This window comes from Sphaeroforma arctica (assembly GCF_001186125.1).
Source record: "Sphaeroforma arctica JP610 unplaced genomic scaffold supercont1.167, whole genome shotgun sequence".
Classification (NCBI taxonomy): Eukaryota; class Ichthyosporea; order Ichthyophonida; genus Sphaeroforma; species Sphaeroforma arctica.
This window is the reverse complement of record NW_014040391.1, coordinates 9,938-25,203: the sequence shown is the minus strand read 5'-3', so window position 1 is coordinate 25,203 and position 15,266 is coordinate 9,938. Positions and strand designations below refer to the sequence as shown.

The window sequence follows — 15,266 nt, the reverse complement described above, 5'->3', positions numbered from 1 at the left end:
TATATATATATATATATATATATATATAAATATATGTATATAATATATATATATATGGATATATATATATATAGTATATAATAATATATATATTAATATATTATAATATATAAGTAAATTATATATATATAGTCCTTTCTTATCGGCTAGTCTTTAATTGTGTTTCACTAAGTTCTGAACCCCTCCGCTTTAGTGTTGTTTATACGAAAATAGACATTCAAATAGTTTTTAAATCTATACAAGGTTAAATGCGTTCACTGTGACTAGTTGGAGTTACCTTCTTCCAGAAAGGGTACAACATTTTAGAACTGACGGATTTGTCTTCCACATGGTATGTCCACTCGGACACATTCCTTTTCTCATGCTCGCGCAGGAACAGATTCAATGGCATATTTGCCAACTACACTTAATATTCGAACGAAAGCTGTTGTAAGCTCGGGCGAGTAATGGTAAGATATCCAAGCTACCTGCTCATATACATATATGGAGATATTTGTACTTTTTTTTTATGATCAGATTATTTGCGCCGGGCACCGCCGGCAGCGGGTGCTTGATGCGAGGAACGCTAAAGATGGAAATAAACCCGGTTTATATATCATTTCAGATGCGGATAAGCTCGGTTTATATATCTTTCAAAAGTTTTGCATTACAGTTGTATAAACTGGTTTTTGGGTTTAGCCCGGCGTTCGGCAGCCCCACGTGCTGGCTTTTTATTGCCTTGTGGCTTGCACACGTAGATATAGTATATTATGTACTACATACGTACTAATGTTTAGCGACGGGTTGTGAGAAAGTCTATTACGGCTGGTCAAACTAGACGTTGACACATTAAAGGCATGGGAAAAACTAGTCACTTTAAGATACATAGCGTCACCCCTGACGTACTGTACTGCTTTTCCATCTTATTTTTTACAATCGTTTAATGTTCTACATGGAATCGTGTAGTGATATATATGGAGCTAAATGGTCGCGTTTCTATGCACGTGATTTCTAGTTTTGACGATAAGCATACAAAATGTAGCCGAATCTTTCCGTATATCCTCTACTTCTACCCTGTCAGCGTTTTTGATTTTGTATGATGTTCCAGTAGTCTATTCTGTACTGTTCTAACCATATTAAATCTACACTTGATCTGTACGTTATGTCTCTTGGAATAACTACGGACAGTGCTTTACCACCAAGAGGCATGCAAGTGATAAATTTAAAAGGAGAGTTGCAAGGAATCATATAAGCGATACGTGTTGCAAGAGATTGTGCGCGTTATTACACACAAGCCCACTACTATGCAAACTTTATTTGCCCTGTCCGATAGTTTGAGCGGTATTAAGCGACTATCACTGTTGTACTGGTGTGTGTTCTAGAATTTATGATTGCAAGTTGTCGGAAATTATATACATATATATATATATATATATATACGCGCGTTTGATGCTGCTATAAAAGATAGTGGCGTCTTTTTGAAAGTGAACTGATATTAGTAGATTCCACTTGTATTTTTAACGAATCCTGGTATACTAGACAGCGGACGAGATTTATAGCAAATTAGTAATAAAATATCACATAGTTGTATAATGTATGGTGCTCGATTAAAAAAAATAGTTTAGATTATGTATCGTGGGGCATTGGTCTCTTGGGGCAACCTGTAACGTACATAAATACATAGTTCTATTTTCATACCCTCATTATTCCCTCATAGGCCTTTAGAGTCAAGGCCTCAAGCCTGAAGGGGGTCAATGACTCATGACTCATGCGGGCCGGCATGCCATCATCATCAAAGACAATAACGAGGGGTAATTTAAAAACACACATTTTTTTTACAAAGTTGTATATTATACAACTCTTGTATGTAAAATTGTATTGTCGAATATGTATGATTGTATGTAGCCTTCTTCAAAATTAAAAAACTCTTTTCTTCTCTCGCTCTCTCTCTTGTAGTGTGTTCTCAGAGTGTGGACAATGTTAAACGGACCCTCAGAGTCTCAGGCCTCAGCGGAGCAGGAGTGCCGGACAGGCCGACCAACTTGCAGTCTTGCACTGATAAAAATAGCAACCAACGTCCAACAGCGCAACTAAATCAGCCCCGGCAGTCGGCAGTGTGTTTTCATACAGACCGCCAATCAGATACCGTTTAAAAAGTGATGACAACGACATGCCAAATTCCTATCCTTCATTGGCTGATACATCCATAGATTCAACCACGAGCGCGTAGCATTTTTCTATAAAAAAATTCTAAATTGCCCGCAATTCGCATGCGCGACCTAATTTAATTTACTCTCAGACTATCCTTGCTACAATTTACGTTCCAACGCATAGAAATCAATCCTTTTTACGTTTACGTAAAACTTACCTTGCATTGGTCCTGTATGTACATTTTGGGTGCAGCTGCAAGGTCCTTAGGTGCAATATATATGTATTATTTAACATGTATAGTATGATATATTTTCATTGTAGGTCAGACTCTTTTTGGCCCACTTTATCGAAGTTTCGCTACAATATCATCACTTTTTTATAAATACGTTTCCCTTCAACGTATACTCTGGACTACGTAACGTCTCGAGTGGCTCGGACGCTCCCAGTGTCCACCTTATTGCTCTTGCCTCTGCTTTCGAAATTCGAACTTTGCGAGGAATTTTTAAAACAATGCTCAACCTGCTGTTTAGTGTTTGAGAAAGGTCTCAGTTGTGGAGGCTATGGGAGAGGTATCGTTGAGTTTACATATAGTATAGTGGCGCTATATTCGTCAGATCAGTCTGCATATTTACAAGTGCATACAACAACAGATACTGCAACGAGGTCATCACCTTATAATTATTATAGTCTTTCTCCCATATCATATATACATACCTGATACCATGTTGACCTTCGTAGTTCTGGCCACAGCCCTAGTCAGCGGCACATCCGCTTCTCGATTACAATTCAAAAACGAGAAAAGTGGGCACATTCCATCGTTGATGAGTCAAAAGAGCGTAATCGGTAAGTATGTTATTGTATACTTGTAAAACAAATGCGTAAAATAGCACGATATGCAATCTTCACAAGTATGGACGCCATGCGTGCCTGTTGAAGCGGTTGCGCTAATTTCCAAGTGTTATAATCTATACTCGCATTAGCTAAGGGTTTAAGTTATATCGAAGACATTCAACTCATTTACCGGTCTACAACATAATACATCAGCTCCGTACGACAACTTCGCCGGAGCCAACGCAGCAGCGGCAAAACGAGCAGGAGCCAACGATGCGACTGGGTTCCTAAAGGATCTGATGAATTATGGAAGTACGTAGTCACGGATCTGATGAATTATGGAAGTATGCAGTCACGTGGGTAGTTTATATATGTGGTGGTATGGTACTAATAGGTGCTAGTTTGTATACGAATATAATCTACTAATACACAGTATACAAATACATCCCCGCATGTACGATGCCTTAGCCACCAGCACTGCGACACTTGTGCTGTGGTATCTTGTCATAGGATGTCTGTGTATGTATGTTCCGTCTATATTTTAACCGTATCTTGTCATAGGATGTCTGTGTATGTCTGTGTATGTATGTTTCGTCTATAATTCAACTGTATCTTGTCATATGATGTCTGTGTATGTATGTTTCGTCTATCCTTCAACCTCCGCGCCGTTCCATTGCGCTTCGGCTGTAGGCATAAGTTTCTATTTATATCACGTTCTCGTACATATTAATCTTTTGCGCTGCCTAATAGTCATTGCATGGGTTTGAGTGCATATGTACACCTCGATTGGATTGTATGAGTGACACAAGTGTAAATCATCAATTCACATATATGATTTCATTCGCACGTGATAATTCCCTTATGTGAAACTCAATGAAATGTGATTCCCCTCCGTGAGACGGTGCGACAATATGTGTCTTCTTCATAGTATTGCAAAGTATAATTGAATGCATAAATGCATAACCCTGACTCATTTCTATTCTGCGACTGCTACTATTGTGTTTGTAATTCATGCCCATATGTACGTACTTTTAGACGTATCATAAACTCACAGACATGCATATATATGCACACGTATAAATACAAATATATGCACAAATATGGAATTAGATATATATACAAGTATACAATACATATATATGTATTTATATATATATATATATATGCATATATATATATATATATGTATGTATATATTTATCTGCATGTATATATATATATGTATATATGCATATTATGTATGTGTGTCTAACTACACTTACATTGTATATACAGATGCCTGCATTTACTCCCTAGCTCATTCATGTATTATATTTGCAACTTCGATGTGTTTTATATGATGTGTTTAGAAGTGTATGTATCGTTAACGGTATTGGAAATCAGAGGCTCATCATTGTCTATTAGTATTATATTTTTACGTTTACGTTAACACAAGCGCTGCGAGCCTCCCGTTATATTGCAGTCGAACGCTACTGCAGATACGGTGGTGAGTTCCATCTCTTCCGAGCTATCCACTCTGTGCTGTAGCATTGCGCATGTGTTTGCACATACACCTCGCATGCAGCTTGCACTATTGCATACTGTTGCGCAGGCATTGTGTCTATTAAACTTGATTGTATATCTCACATGTGTTTGTTCTCACTACAGATTGGTGTGGAGGTGGCCACGGCGGCTTCCAAGACTGCTGTGATGGCAAGCCCTGTCCGAGTTGCGTGGTATGTACCTCTATCGTTCCTAATCAGAGCTATGGAACGTTGTGTTGCAGTTGTTCGCTCGGTCAATCATGCCGTAATACGCCCATCATCACAGATATTATATTCTAAAGAGCTATGGAACCTGGATGATTTCTGTTTGTACTGTGTTTCTGTTTGATAGAGTTCTCTTAAATGGTGTTCTATTCTGTGCAATTGCTCGATGGGTCTTGGCAACAGTACCAGTCGTTATTTCTACCGAGGGCAGCCTCAGTCCTGTAATCTTGTTTCGGAGATGAGCCTAGCTCCTTCTCTTTTTCTTTCGTCCTAGTCGTTGTGGGTGTGTATATGATATGTACGTTTCTGCACACCTCTGCAACTGTAGTTGTGACTCTCTTGATGTGTCCCTGTACGTTGCACGTATATGTGCGTGTATACATCTTTGACCGTACACTCACTAATTGCATCCCTGCACCATACCCACTTTTTAGCTTAATAGGACTGCCGATGACATAGCACCGTTAACAGATGCATGCCTGGAGGAATGCCCTATCAAGGACGAATTGGATGCGGTATGTGAGAGAGACTTGACAAGAGAGTGATATTTGTGCTTCTGTTGTGTGACACGGGAGTGGCAAGGGAACTATATACATGCTTCTAAGGTCGAGTATCCCCTCTGTTGGTGTGTGAAGGACATCTTTTTGTTGTGTATTTGGACTCATCTATAGATCTCATTGCTGTTGACGTACTTTTGGGTATTTATGATCTGGCAATGTGCATGGTGTGAAGTCTTGTGTTGTGTTGTGTGGTGTGCTATGTGTCTCTAGCTAGTGAATGCCGAGGTTTATTGATCTGATGCGCATCCTATACTAGCAACCGGCGTCACGTGCACAGCCATACTGTAAGTGAGTTCCTCACGATTAGCGCTCAATTATTCTCACCACACTTCAGTGTGGGATCACTATTGACGCGTCAATGTACCTTTGCATCGTGACTCTTGTCCATCCAGCTAGCATATATATGAGCCGTATGATTCTTGCACAAATTCAATACATTCATGTCTAACGATATATATAGTCTGGCGTCGCAACACTGGTCAGTATAAATAGGGGATTTTGGTATTTTTATCCAATGGATGGATTAGAAGGCCATTCTTTCAATAGTATAAAACGAGTCTGTGTAATCTGATCTGATACGTACAGAGAGTTGACACGTTGTTTCCTTATATTTTATCTGCAGGCGTGTGCCCGTCACGACCACTGCACATTCCAATTCGAAGGACCAAGGCACCTCAAGTGTGTGCCACAGGGCAACTTCTGCCCGTGCGACTGCACTCTCTTAGCCGAGGCGCAAGCCAGCACGTGTGGGTTCCTCGATTTGAACTGCTACACGTACAGGTTTGGGTTAGAAGCCTTGTTCAAGGGTATGACGGATTGTTGGTTTGATGATTACGCCAGGGGGGTGGTCACATGTCTTGAGGATGTGCTACATGAGACCACTGCGGCTGGGGCAAAGAGCTCGACGGGAGACGAGGGTAATAAGACCCCCAGCAAAATCACCGACTTCTGCTAAAAGCAGGAGATACTGAGTATATAAAAATATCGTTTGAAATAAAACATATAAATCATTTCCGAGTTTGAGTAAACCATCTCATGTGTGTTGTTGGCCCACTGCGTCCGCACGTATAACTGGTCACAAGGTTCAACACGTGTATCTACAAATTTCTTGAATTCACCACGCACCATGCAAAGGACCATAGTTAAAATAATATCAGACGCTTTGAAAGGCTATGAAAGAGCATACTTGAATCGATTGGCGCTAAGTTGTGGTCTACCCCGCGTTCGAGCACTCATATATTTCTTCTGATGTCATATGTACTACTATGTATCCGGGCACAATATCTTAGGAATGAGACGATACCAGAAGTCTTCACGATTGATGCTGTTTAGGCTTTTAATATTGTGTACTTGATTTTGTTATGTGAACGATTGATGCTGTTTAGGCTTTTAATATTGTGTACTTGATTTTGTTATGTGAAGTACATTAGTGGGGGTCCGTGTTTTATAGCCATAGTTTTGATTTTGTACGCTTTGGCATCCTCACGGTATCCACACCAAAGACCTCATAATCACAATCCAGTAAAATATAAAAAATCAGAAAGTTGTGGACAAACGATAGCCTAATAAATACTCCTGTTAGCACTTCAGTAGAAATCACTGAAGTTTGCCACTGATCTTCACTCTTCAAGGATGACAAATGTTCTAAAATTAACAAGATATCAGCAAATCAGTAGATCATTAGAGTATGTCACAAGGTGACCAAGTCACCAAGAGCACTAGTAGAGGGATTCCGGATTACCACTTTTTAGTTTATTTATACTAAATATAAATACGTTCACATCAGTGTCCAGTGTCCAGTGTCCAGTGTCCGGTGTCACACGTTCATATTTCTGTTTCAGACTTTCAAAGTTTTTACTTTTTTAGAAAACAAATTATTGTTTTTTAAGAAAAACCAAAAAATAGTAAAAAAAACTAAATATGTATTTATTTATTTATATAAATATTTATTTAAATACTCCCTTGTAAACATACTTTTTTTCATCCGGGCATTTTGCATCTTTATTTTTAAAAAACAAACAATTGGGTTGTTTCTAAAAAGTAGCCTAAAACAAAACCAATAAACACTGGGCAGTTTTCAGTTTTGCTGATATCAGTGATATGAATTCTAAGATGGTTGCCGTTAGAGACTGGAGAGCGTGCAATTTTGATCTAGTGATCGAGTGATCCAGAGCCAGTGATTCCACTGACTCCACTTTTGTCTTGTGTAACAAACTTGCAAACGCGATGCATAACTGTCCATATAGTCAAAAGTCGATAATATGTACTGAATGTAGTATTCTCCTATGTCATCCATATTTTGCCAATGCGAACCGAAAGAATCGAAAGTGCTGCTATAAAAAGCGGCCCAAGTCTACTATTGTATTGTACACATCATATATTGGACAAAATATAAAAAGTATCAAACATCCAGCATGAAATTTTCTGGTATCGTTTCATTCCCATTTTTGGTTTTGGTAGTATCGGTATGCGCGTCTCCACTCTCGGATGAAAAATCTCTGCGATCTGCCCGTAGCTCTGACGTCCAAGCTCAATGGATAAGGGATTGGAGCAACATGGACAACACGGGTATCAGTGATAAGGAGGCTGAACACGAAGAAAGACAACGTCGATTTGCATGCGGCCTTTCAACATGCGATGATGATGGTGATTGCCCTGGGTTCTGTTCCCATTGCACATCGTATGTTTCATGTAGAATAATCGGTCACTCATATGTAATTTTACCTCGCCTGATTTCATTTCACAATAGTATTTCGAGTCGTTGTTTGAAGCCAAGTCGAGCTGTGTTACAAATTGTTAAACGTTACATGATATTCAACAACATCACTACACGCTCCTACTCCCTATTGTTCGAGCACGAGATACTTACTCTTGGTCCAGCAATTGACTCTTATGTCCTCCCTTTATTCCCAAATTCTACAGTGGGCTTTTCCAGCGATACTGCGAAAGATAAGTGCACCAGTTTGTGCGCGGTAGGACATTCAGGCTGGGAATGCACCGGAGACTGAAGTTTTGGATTCAAGCTTGAGTGTATGTCAAATTGATGACTATAGGTCTGACAAGGCCCCCAATAGACTGATGTCTGTCGTCGAGATAAAACAGTAATACTGAATACAATACCAAGCCGAGGGCGATTCCGAAGTTTCTATGGACTTGTATTTGTATTTTTCTTCTCAAAACAACTGTATCTCAATATAATCCCAATAAAAAAATAAAAGGGGGCTATAGAGTTCACACCGTGTTTCGGGCAATAGGAGGCATCAATTATATACAGTAGCACAGTCACGGTTTATTTATTTCTTCTCCATTCCCTAAGGTTCTATATTCTTCTAGTGCACAATGGATAAACCACGACGCGACACTTCACCATGTCCGCCTACGTACAGCACGCGAATCACTTCGATTGACATGAATGGGCATTCTCCAAAACATTTCTCGCAGTATTGTATGTGCATAGCAATGAGGATAGATAACTGTGTGTGTGTGCAATGTGATGGACTGTCTCCATTTGCAATGATATGTACACAGCAAAGTACATGTGCGAGTGTGGAGTAAGTGTATAGCTTGTCGCATCTTTCCTTTTAACCAGCCGGCACGCTAGCCTCATCTAGATGCACAACTTAATGTCAAAATTGCCATTTGATGCTGGAGTGAACGAGAATCTGACTATCACCTAGCGACTTCTAGTGTCTGTGCTTGCGTACGGAACCCAGATCCTGGTTTTATAGACCATAAGTAGCGATTCCTGAGAATACAGACCATGAGTAGCGAGCATGTTTCTATCGACCCACCACAACCTCTTTTGTCCAGATATTGACCGGGGGATTTAGGGTTTAGAGTTTGGAACATGACATGACCATTTAAATCCCAATTCAACAGCTTCCTTTCACCGAGAAAGGGGGTGAGGTACTGCAGTCGTGGGTAGTATTTGACCCTTAAATCTCCCATTTTAACGGCCTCCCTTGGCCGGCTGGTGAGTGTGAGGGATTTCGTAGCCGTTTGCGACGACCGTTAGTTGTCGGCGTTATGCAGAATATCTGCCATTCCTCTTCTCAACCGCAGATCTACCTTGATTTTCAGTCACCATCCCAAAGAACGAGTGATTCATTAACTGGGATAGTGCAGTGGCAAGCTTTGATTACTTGGTGGGATACTCTGGTTGTGAGTAGGCTTCACGAGGATAACTCTCATGTTATGTACAGAATAAGTACCTCTGCTCGTCTGTGGCAAACACTCCTATCACAAGAGATGCTGGCTCCTGTGCCGGTACAACGGTAAGCTCCAATGACTAAGTAGCGAAATTCAGCCGTGTGCGGTATTCCTTCGGTAACCTGTTACTTTACGTATATCATACTCCCATCAACTCGTCGCCTCTTTCTCCAACACCTCTCCATCGGCCCATGTCAATCCCACACCAGCTAATGCACCACTCCTTAGCTCACGAGCAGCCTTCCTTTCTCTCACTTTATCCAGCCGCTTCTTCAGAGCCATCTGCTTCCTTAGTCCCTGTGACACACTACGCTGTCTCAAGGTCTTAGTCTCTTCCCTCAGCTTGTTTAGAGCCTCCATCTGCGTACCCCTGACAATAGGGTCGGTACTGAACCCGTAGTATCCTACACCCAAGTCGCGAACTTCGTTGCCAAACACCTCTTGGAAGTAGACCGGTCCATTATTTTTGGGTTCAAGTGACCCGCTTCGTTCCCTATCACTTCGGGATATGGGTTGGTAGCTGTCGCGTATTTGTTCCTCGGCGGATCGGTATACGTACTGACTGTTAGAAATGGACAGGAGAGAGTGGGTCTGTTCAGTTACTTATATCCGACAGAGTCTGCAGTCTCATGCAATGGCTAGGGACGGTGGTGTGCTCTGTGGATTGCATCTAATATTAACACGTTGAGCCCCACTGCTATTAGCAGTTCCTACTGCGGGTGCGCATGAGACGAATCAATTGGGATTGGTCTTTGCCCATCCGCTGACACTGCGAAGCAGGCACACATACGCTAGCCTGTGAGCTACTTGTCTGTGAATTCATATAAGCTGACTTTCGTGGAGATTATCGATCTATAAATACTCACAGCACCTACATAGCAACATACACTACTAGTTGAAACATCTTACAATACCGTGAAACGTTCCCAATAACGCATAAGCTCACCCGCCACACCACTATCGCTAGACACGCGCGAAGTTCGCAGGACCACAGGAGCAACACACCTCCACAACTACGCACTCCTTCGGCCACTCTACACTTCCGAAAACTCAATAGCAAGCTCACCCACCACATCCCAAAGGCACAAACACAGACACAGCAACACGTATCAACAAAGGAGGATACTACACTCTCAACAACCCAGACAGATCTATACGTACTCTGCTTTAGAACTGGCAGCCGCCTCCGTCCGCCGGATTTTGCGGTGCAGTTTCTCAGCCACACGGGCGAAGTCAGAGCGAGGACAATGTCTGGTGCGCCCCAGATCATCCTCATACTCCACCCACACTTCCCCATCCCTGCGCTCAGAAAGGGGCCGCCCAGCTACAAATATGGACCATATACAAGATGGTTACACAGTTGTAGATATGGTCTATGGGTTGGAGTGCTAAGGTGTAGATATTGATCGCATGCGAAAGTCGGAGAGTGGCAGTTGGTGACCACACAAACATCACATATCATATATATATATATATATATATGATCAATGTTATATATAGATATATAAATATATATATGATATATATATATATATATATATATATATATATATATATATATATATATATATATATATATACATTTATCGATATACATGAAATATGATGTAATAGTCTACAAAATATCGCACATACCAATTACATCGTCATCATCGCTGTCGGACGATGCATCGCTGCGACTGTCGATATCGCTAGCTTCATTATCCCATGCCTTGGCTTCAAAGTCCACCAATACAGATTCGTTCGTGTCGCTTTCGTTTGCCATATACCTGGCCTATAATCGATAGCGATGTAATTAGTGAGTGGAACTGCATATGCTGGTTTGGCGTTGGCGCGAGTGTACGATACTGTGAGTGATGGTGATGAGTTGAAACGCGAAAGCATCCGCATACACATGTGCATAATTTCGCGTACTAACAGACGTCACAGACTTTTAGGTGAGCCTGAGAGCAACAGTATCAGCGAACCCAAATCATAATATATGGCAGTAGAAGCACTCGTCTGTAAATCCCCACACAGATACACACAGGCACACCGACACATATGTATGTATACATGTATATATGTATATATATACATATATACATATATACATATTATATTTATATATATATATGGATATATATATATATATATGGATATATATATTTATATATATATATATTTATATAGCTGATCGATTGTTATTAGGAGTGGACAACAATCCCCGGATAGTATTTGCCACTAAGTTTGACTCGCTCCTACAACATCCACTGTGTAAATTAGCTTGCTTGTTGATTAATATAGCCATGTAGACGTCTGTGATACATCCACGTGCACCCCCCACACCTTCATCATATCGTACAGCTTAGCCTTCTCCTCCAGCTTAGCCTTGCTGCGTGCTGCTTTGTTCTGTTCCGCGTGAGTCATGGCTTGGTCACGTGCTGCCCTGGCAGCCACCCCTCTGTTCTTCGCCTCTACAGCCCATTGCTCTTTAGCCTTCCCCTGTGTGTGTACAAGCACGTGGTTTGCGGCTGAGACTAGAGATACTTTTTAGTGTGTAATGGTATGTGTGGTGTTTGGGACCATACTCACTGCTATATTCTGAGAGTGGTATGGTATGTACACCTATCCTGTGAGAGTTACAACACCTTACACGCACTACAGCTAACCTCGCGGATGGCATGACGCGTTGGCATTTGGTGAGGGATGCAGCTCTGATTACGTATATGGACAATGAAACACAGGACATGCAATGCATGGCACTATTACACGCACCTATCCTGTGAGAGTAATAACATATGACACACACTACTTGACACCATTATATGCACTTATATGGTGAGACATATAACATATAACACACACTACATGGCACCATTATATGCACTTATCTCATGAGACGTATAAAATATAACACACACAACATGGCACCATCATATGCACCTATCTCATGAGACGTATAACATAACACACACTACATGGCACCATTATATGCACTTATCTCATGAGAGGTATAACATATAACACACACTACATGGCACCATTATATGCACTTATCTCATGAGACGTATAACATATAACACACACTACATGGCACCATCATATGCACCTATCTCGTGAGACATATAACACATGACACCCACTACACTGTACCTTGACATTGACCTGGTGGCTCTTGCGTTTGGTAGGGTCTGCCTTGTCGCGTGCATACTCCGCCTGGCGTCGGAACAGTTCCGCTTTGAGGTCCACCAGCGATGACTTGCTGACGTCAATCTCATTGCCCAATGTCCCCCGCTTCCACATGGTGAGTGGGTAAGTTGTGGAAGGTGTTGGGTTGTGTATTGAGTTATGTGGTGATGGTGCTGTTAGAGTATAGGGGTCGTGGTGTCTGTTGGTCGGGTTGTATTTAGTGCTATTAACTGCTATTTCAATATGATTTGAAGTCAAATATATAAATATTCATTCAGGGGGGTGAAGTATGTACGTTGTACTGAACTACTGATACAGCTATTCAAAAATTGTATAATAATTTGGCGTCATTTGAAAGTGACACTTCATCATCAGTGATCAGCTATCAATGCATCATAGTCGATGCACAACTAAAAATACACAAATAAATAATTAGTATACTATGTGCCGTTCTATAACTCTTTAGTCTCAGTAAACACAAACGAATGAATGTACGTGTACGCCCCTCTAGTTTAGATAGGTAGTGGGCACTTGAGGTTAACGCAACCGAATGCATGCGTAAGTATACCGACTATATCATACTTAGGTGCTGTGCGTTTATATGAATACTTGATAGCCAACAAATGATCACACAGACACTTACGTACGTCTACACTTATCAAGTACCCTCTTTAAAGGTACAGGAAATGAAATATGCACACTAGCACAAACAATATATACCTATAAACCACGCAGTCGGATAAACGGTTGTACACACGCCATTCCGTAACCATGGCAGCGGAGTACGCGCAGAACTCGTCCGGCATGTCGATTGACCTGGAGTCCAAGTACGTCGACGACAGTCGGTACAAGAACTTTGAATCCAACATCAGCAAATGTCTCAAAGCGAGTGAACAGGCGCGTGAATGGGCTGACCTCATATCATTCTTAGCACGGCTGAATAAGGGTTTACAAGCTGCACCAGAACAGTTTACGTTTGTGCCACACAAGCATATGGTATCGAGGAGATTAGCGCAATGTCTCAATGCGTCACTGCCAGCGGGAGTGCATCTCAAGACCATCGAGGTATGTGTTGGGCTGGGTGGTAGGGCTATGTGATATGATGGGGCTGAGACTGTGACAAGTGTATCATTCGCCGTATACTGATGGGTAGACACAGCATGCATGCATGGTGGGATGAGAATCACTTTTACACGCGGGGGTGCACCTGTTCTCGGATATTTGAAGGTGTTTGTTGTACGTGCCTCAGCGCTATCAGCCGTACGTACATTAACTCTTCATGCAACGAACACTTTTGTACATAGCAGATAGTATGAGATAGCATTCAACATTATATATTATTCTATTATTCTATTATTCTATTATTTTATTATTCTATTATTCTATTATAAGTATATATATATCTACTTATATATTTATATATTTATATTTTTATATATATATATATATATATATATATAAACATATATATATATATATATATATATATATATATATATATATATATATATATATATATATATATATATATATATATATATATATATATATATATATATATATATATATATATACTATAGATGCATCCAAATTCTTCCGTGCATACACACTCCCATTTGCACATAGAGACTGCCACGTGGTGCTGATATCCCTCGCTTTGCCCTCCCTCAGGTGTACCAAATCATCTTCCATCGAATCGGACCTATGCAGCTGCGCAAAGACCTGTACCTGTACACCATGGGGCTGTTTCCGTTGTTCTACTACGCATCCATCAATGTCAAAGTGGGGTTGTTTGATCTGTATGAGGCCCATTTCCTTCCTCTGGGCGAAGGCCTGGTGCCGTGTTTGAAGGGTCTGATCCTGGCGGTGCTGCCAGGGTTAGAGGAAGGCTCGGTAGGTAGTAACTGTATATGTTTGTGTACATGTGCTGTGTCCATTCGTATACATTCATGTATCTATGTACGTATATACATCTGCTGGTGTAACAATTATTACAGTGCTGGTCTGTGGGCTCGCGTGCAATTGATCCCCTGCTGCTGGGGCAGTGTTGCTGGTGCCGTGCTTGAAGAGTGTCCTCGTAGCAGTGGTTTTAGAACTGGAGGAGTGTTCACGTATCAGTGGTTTCAGAACTAGAGGAGTGTCCTCGCATCAGTGGTTTTAGGACTGGAGGAGTGTTCACGTATCAGTGGTTTCAGAACTGGAGGAGTGTCCTCGTAGCGGTGGTTTTAGGACTGGAGGAGTGTCCTCGTATCAGTGGTTTTGGGACTGGAGGTGTGTCCTCGTATCAGTGGTTTTAGGACTAGAGGAGTGTCCTCGCATCAGTGGTTTTAGGACTGGAGGAGTATCCTCGTATCAGTTGATTTAGAACTGGAGGAGTGTCCTCGTATCATTGGTTTTAGGACTGGAGGAGTGTCCTCGTAGCAGTGGTTTTAGGACTAGACGAGCGTCCTTGTATCAGTGGTTTTAAAACTGGAGGAGTGTCCTCGCATCAGTGGTTTTAGGACTGGAGGAGTGTCCTCGTATCAGTGGTTTTAAAACTGGAGGAGTGTCCTCGTATCAGTGGTTTTAGGACTGGAGGAGTGTCCTCGAATCATGGTTTAGGACTGGAAGAGTGTCC

General features: G+C 41.2%; 4 protein-coding genes across 4 annotated transcripts in view; 2 read left to right on the top strand and 2 right to left on the bottom strand.

Moving 5' to 3' along the window:
* The window catches only part of SARC_03319 (hypothetical protein), an 8,026-nt gene extending 7,561 nt beyond the window's left edge, over window positions 1-465 (bottom strand). The window contains exon 1 of the mRNA XM_014302882.1: window positions 278-465. Coding sequence (XP_014158357.1) covers window positions 278-391 — 114 coding nt within the window. The 5' untranslated portion in view covers window positions 392-465. The remainder of the gene's footprint in view (window positions 1-277) is intronic.
* Window positions 466-2,676: 2,211 nt separating this feature from the next.
* Window positions 2,677-6,286, top strand: SARC_03318 (hypothetical protein). Its single transcript, XM_014302881.1, has 5 exons — window positions 2,677-2,973; window positions 3,175-3,273; window positions 4,609-4,676; window positions 5,144-5,224; window positions 5,892-6,286. The coding sequence occupies exons 1-5, from the start codon at window positions 2,853-2,855 to the stop codon at window positions 6,222-6,224; spliced, it is 702 nt and encodes a 233-aa protein (XP_014158356.1). The 5' UTR covers window positions 2,677-2,852; the 3' UTR covers window positions 6,225-6,286.
* Window positions 6,287-8,542: 2,256 nt separating this feature from the next.
* On the bottom strand, window positions 8,543-12,861 carry SARC_03317 (hypothetical protein). The gene is made up of 5 exons (XM_014302880.1): window positions 12,614-12,861; window positions 11,807-11,962; window positions 11,114-11,252; window positions 10,640-10,802; window positions 8,543-10,040 (listed from the first exon to the last, which is right to left on the bottom strand). Exons 1-5 carry the CDS (start codon window positions 12,761-12,763, stop codon window positions 9,629-9,631), a joined length of 1,020 nt encoding a protein of 339 aa, XP_014158355.1. The 5' UTR covers window positions 12,764-12,861; the 3' UTR covers window positions 8,543-9,628.
* Window positions 12,862-13,420: 559 nt separating this feature from the next.
* SARC_03316 (hypothetical protein) lies at window positions 13,421-14,715 on the top strand (the record flags this gene model as incomplete). The annotated part of the gene is made up of 3 exons (XM_014302879.1): window positions 13,421-13,714; window positions 14,321-14,542; window positions 14,647-14,715. The coding sequence occupies 3 exons, from the start codon at window positions 13,421-13,423 to the stop codon at window positions 14,713-14,715; spliced, it is 585 nt and encodes a 194-aa protein (XP_014158354.1).
* Between the last annotated feature and the right edge of the window lie 551 nt (window positions 14,716-15,266).

What these genes read in the sequence shown, in the direction of transcription:
- SARC_03318 (XM_014302881.1), top strand. Translation starts at nt 2,853, where the DNA reads ATGTTGACCTTCGTAGTTCTGGCCACAGCCCTAGTCAGCGGCACATCC. An exon ending in GGATCTGATGAATTATGGAA is followed by an intron (nt 3,274 to 4,608) that starts GTACGTAGTCAC and finishes TTCTCACTACAG; the next exon opens with ATTGGTGTGGAGGTGGCCAC. An exon ending in AGCCCTGTCCGAGTTGCGTG is followed by an intron (nt 4,677 to 5,143) that starts GTATGTACCTCT and finishes CCCACTTTTTAG; the next exon opens with CTTAATAGGACTGCCGATGA.
- SARC_03317 (XM_014302880.1), bottom strand. Translation starts at nt 12,763, where the DNA reads ATGTGGAAGCGGGGGACATTGGGCAATGAGATTGACGTCAGCAAGTCA. An exon ending in AGCTGTACGATATGATGAAG is followed by an intron (nt 11,253 to 11,806) that starts GTGTGGGGGGTG and finishes TATCGATTATAG; the next exon opens with GCCAGGTATATGGCAAACGA. An exon ending in GCTGCCAGTTCTAAAGCAGA is followed by an intron (nt 10,041 to 10,639) that starts GTACGTATAGAT and finishes CATTTCTAACAG; the next exon opens with TCAGTACGTATACCGATCCG.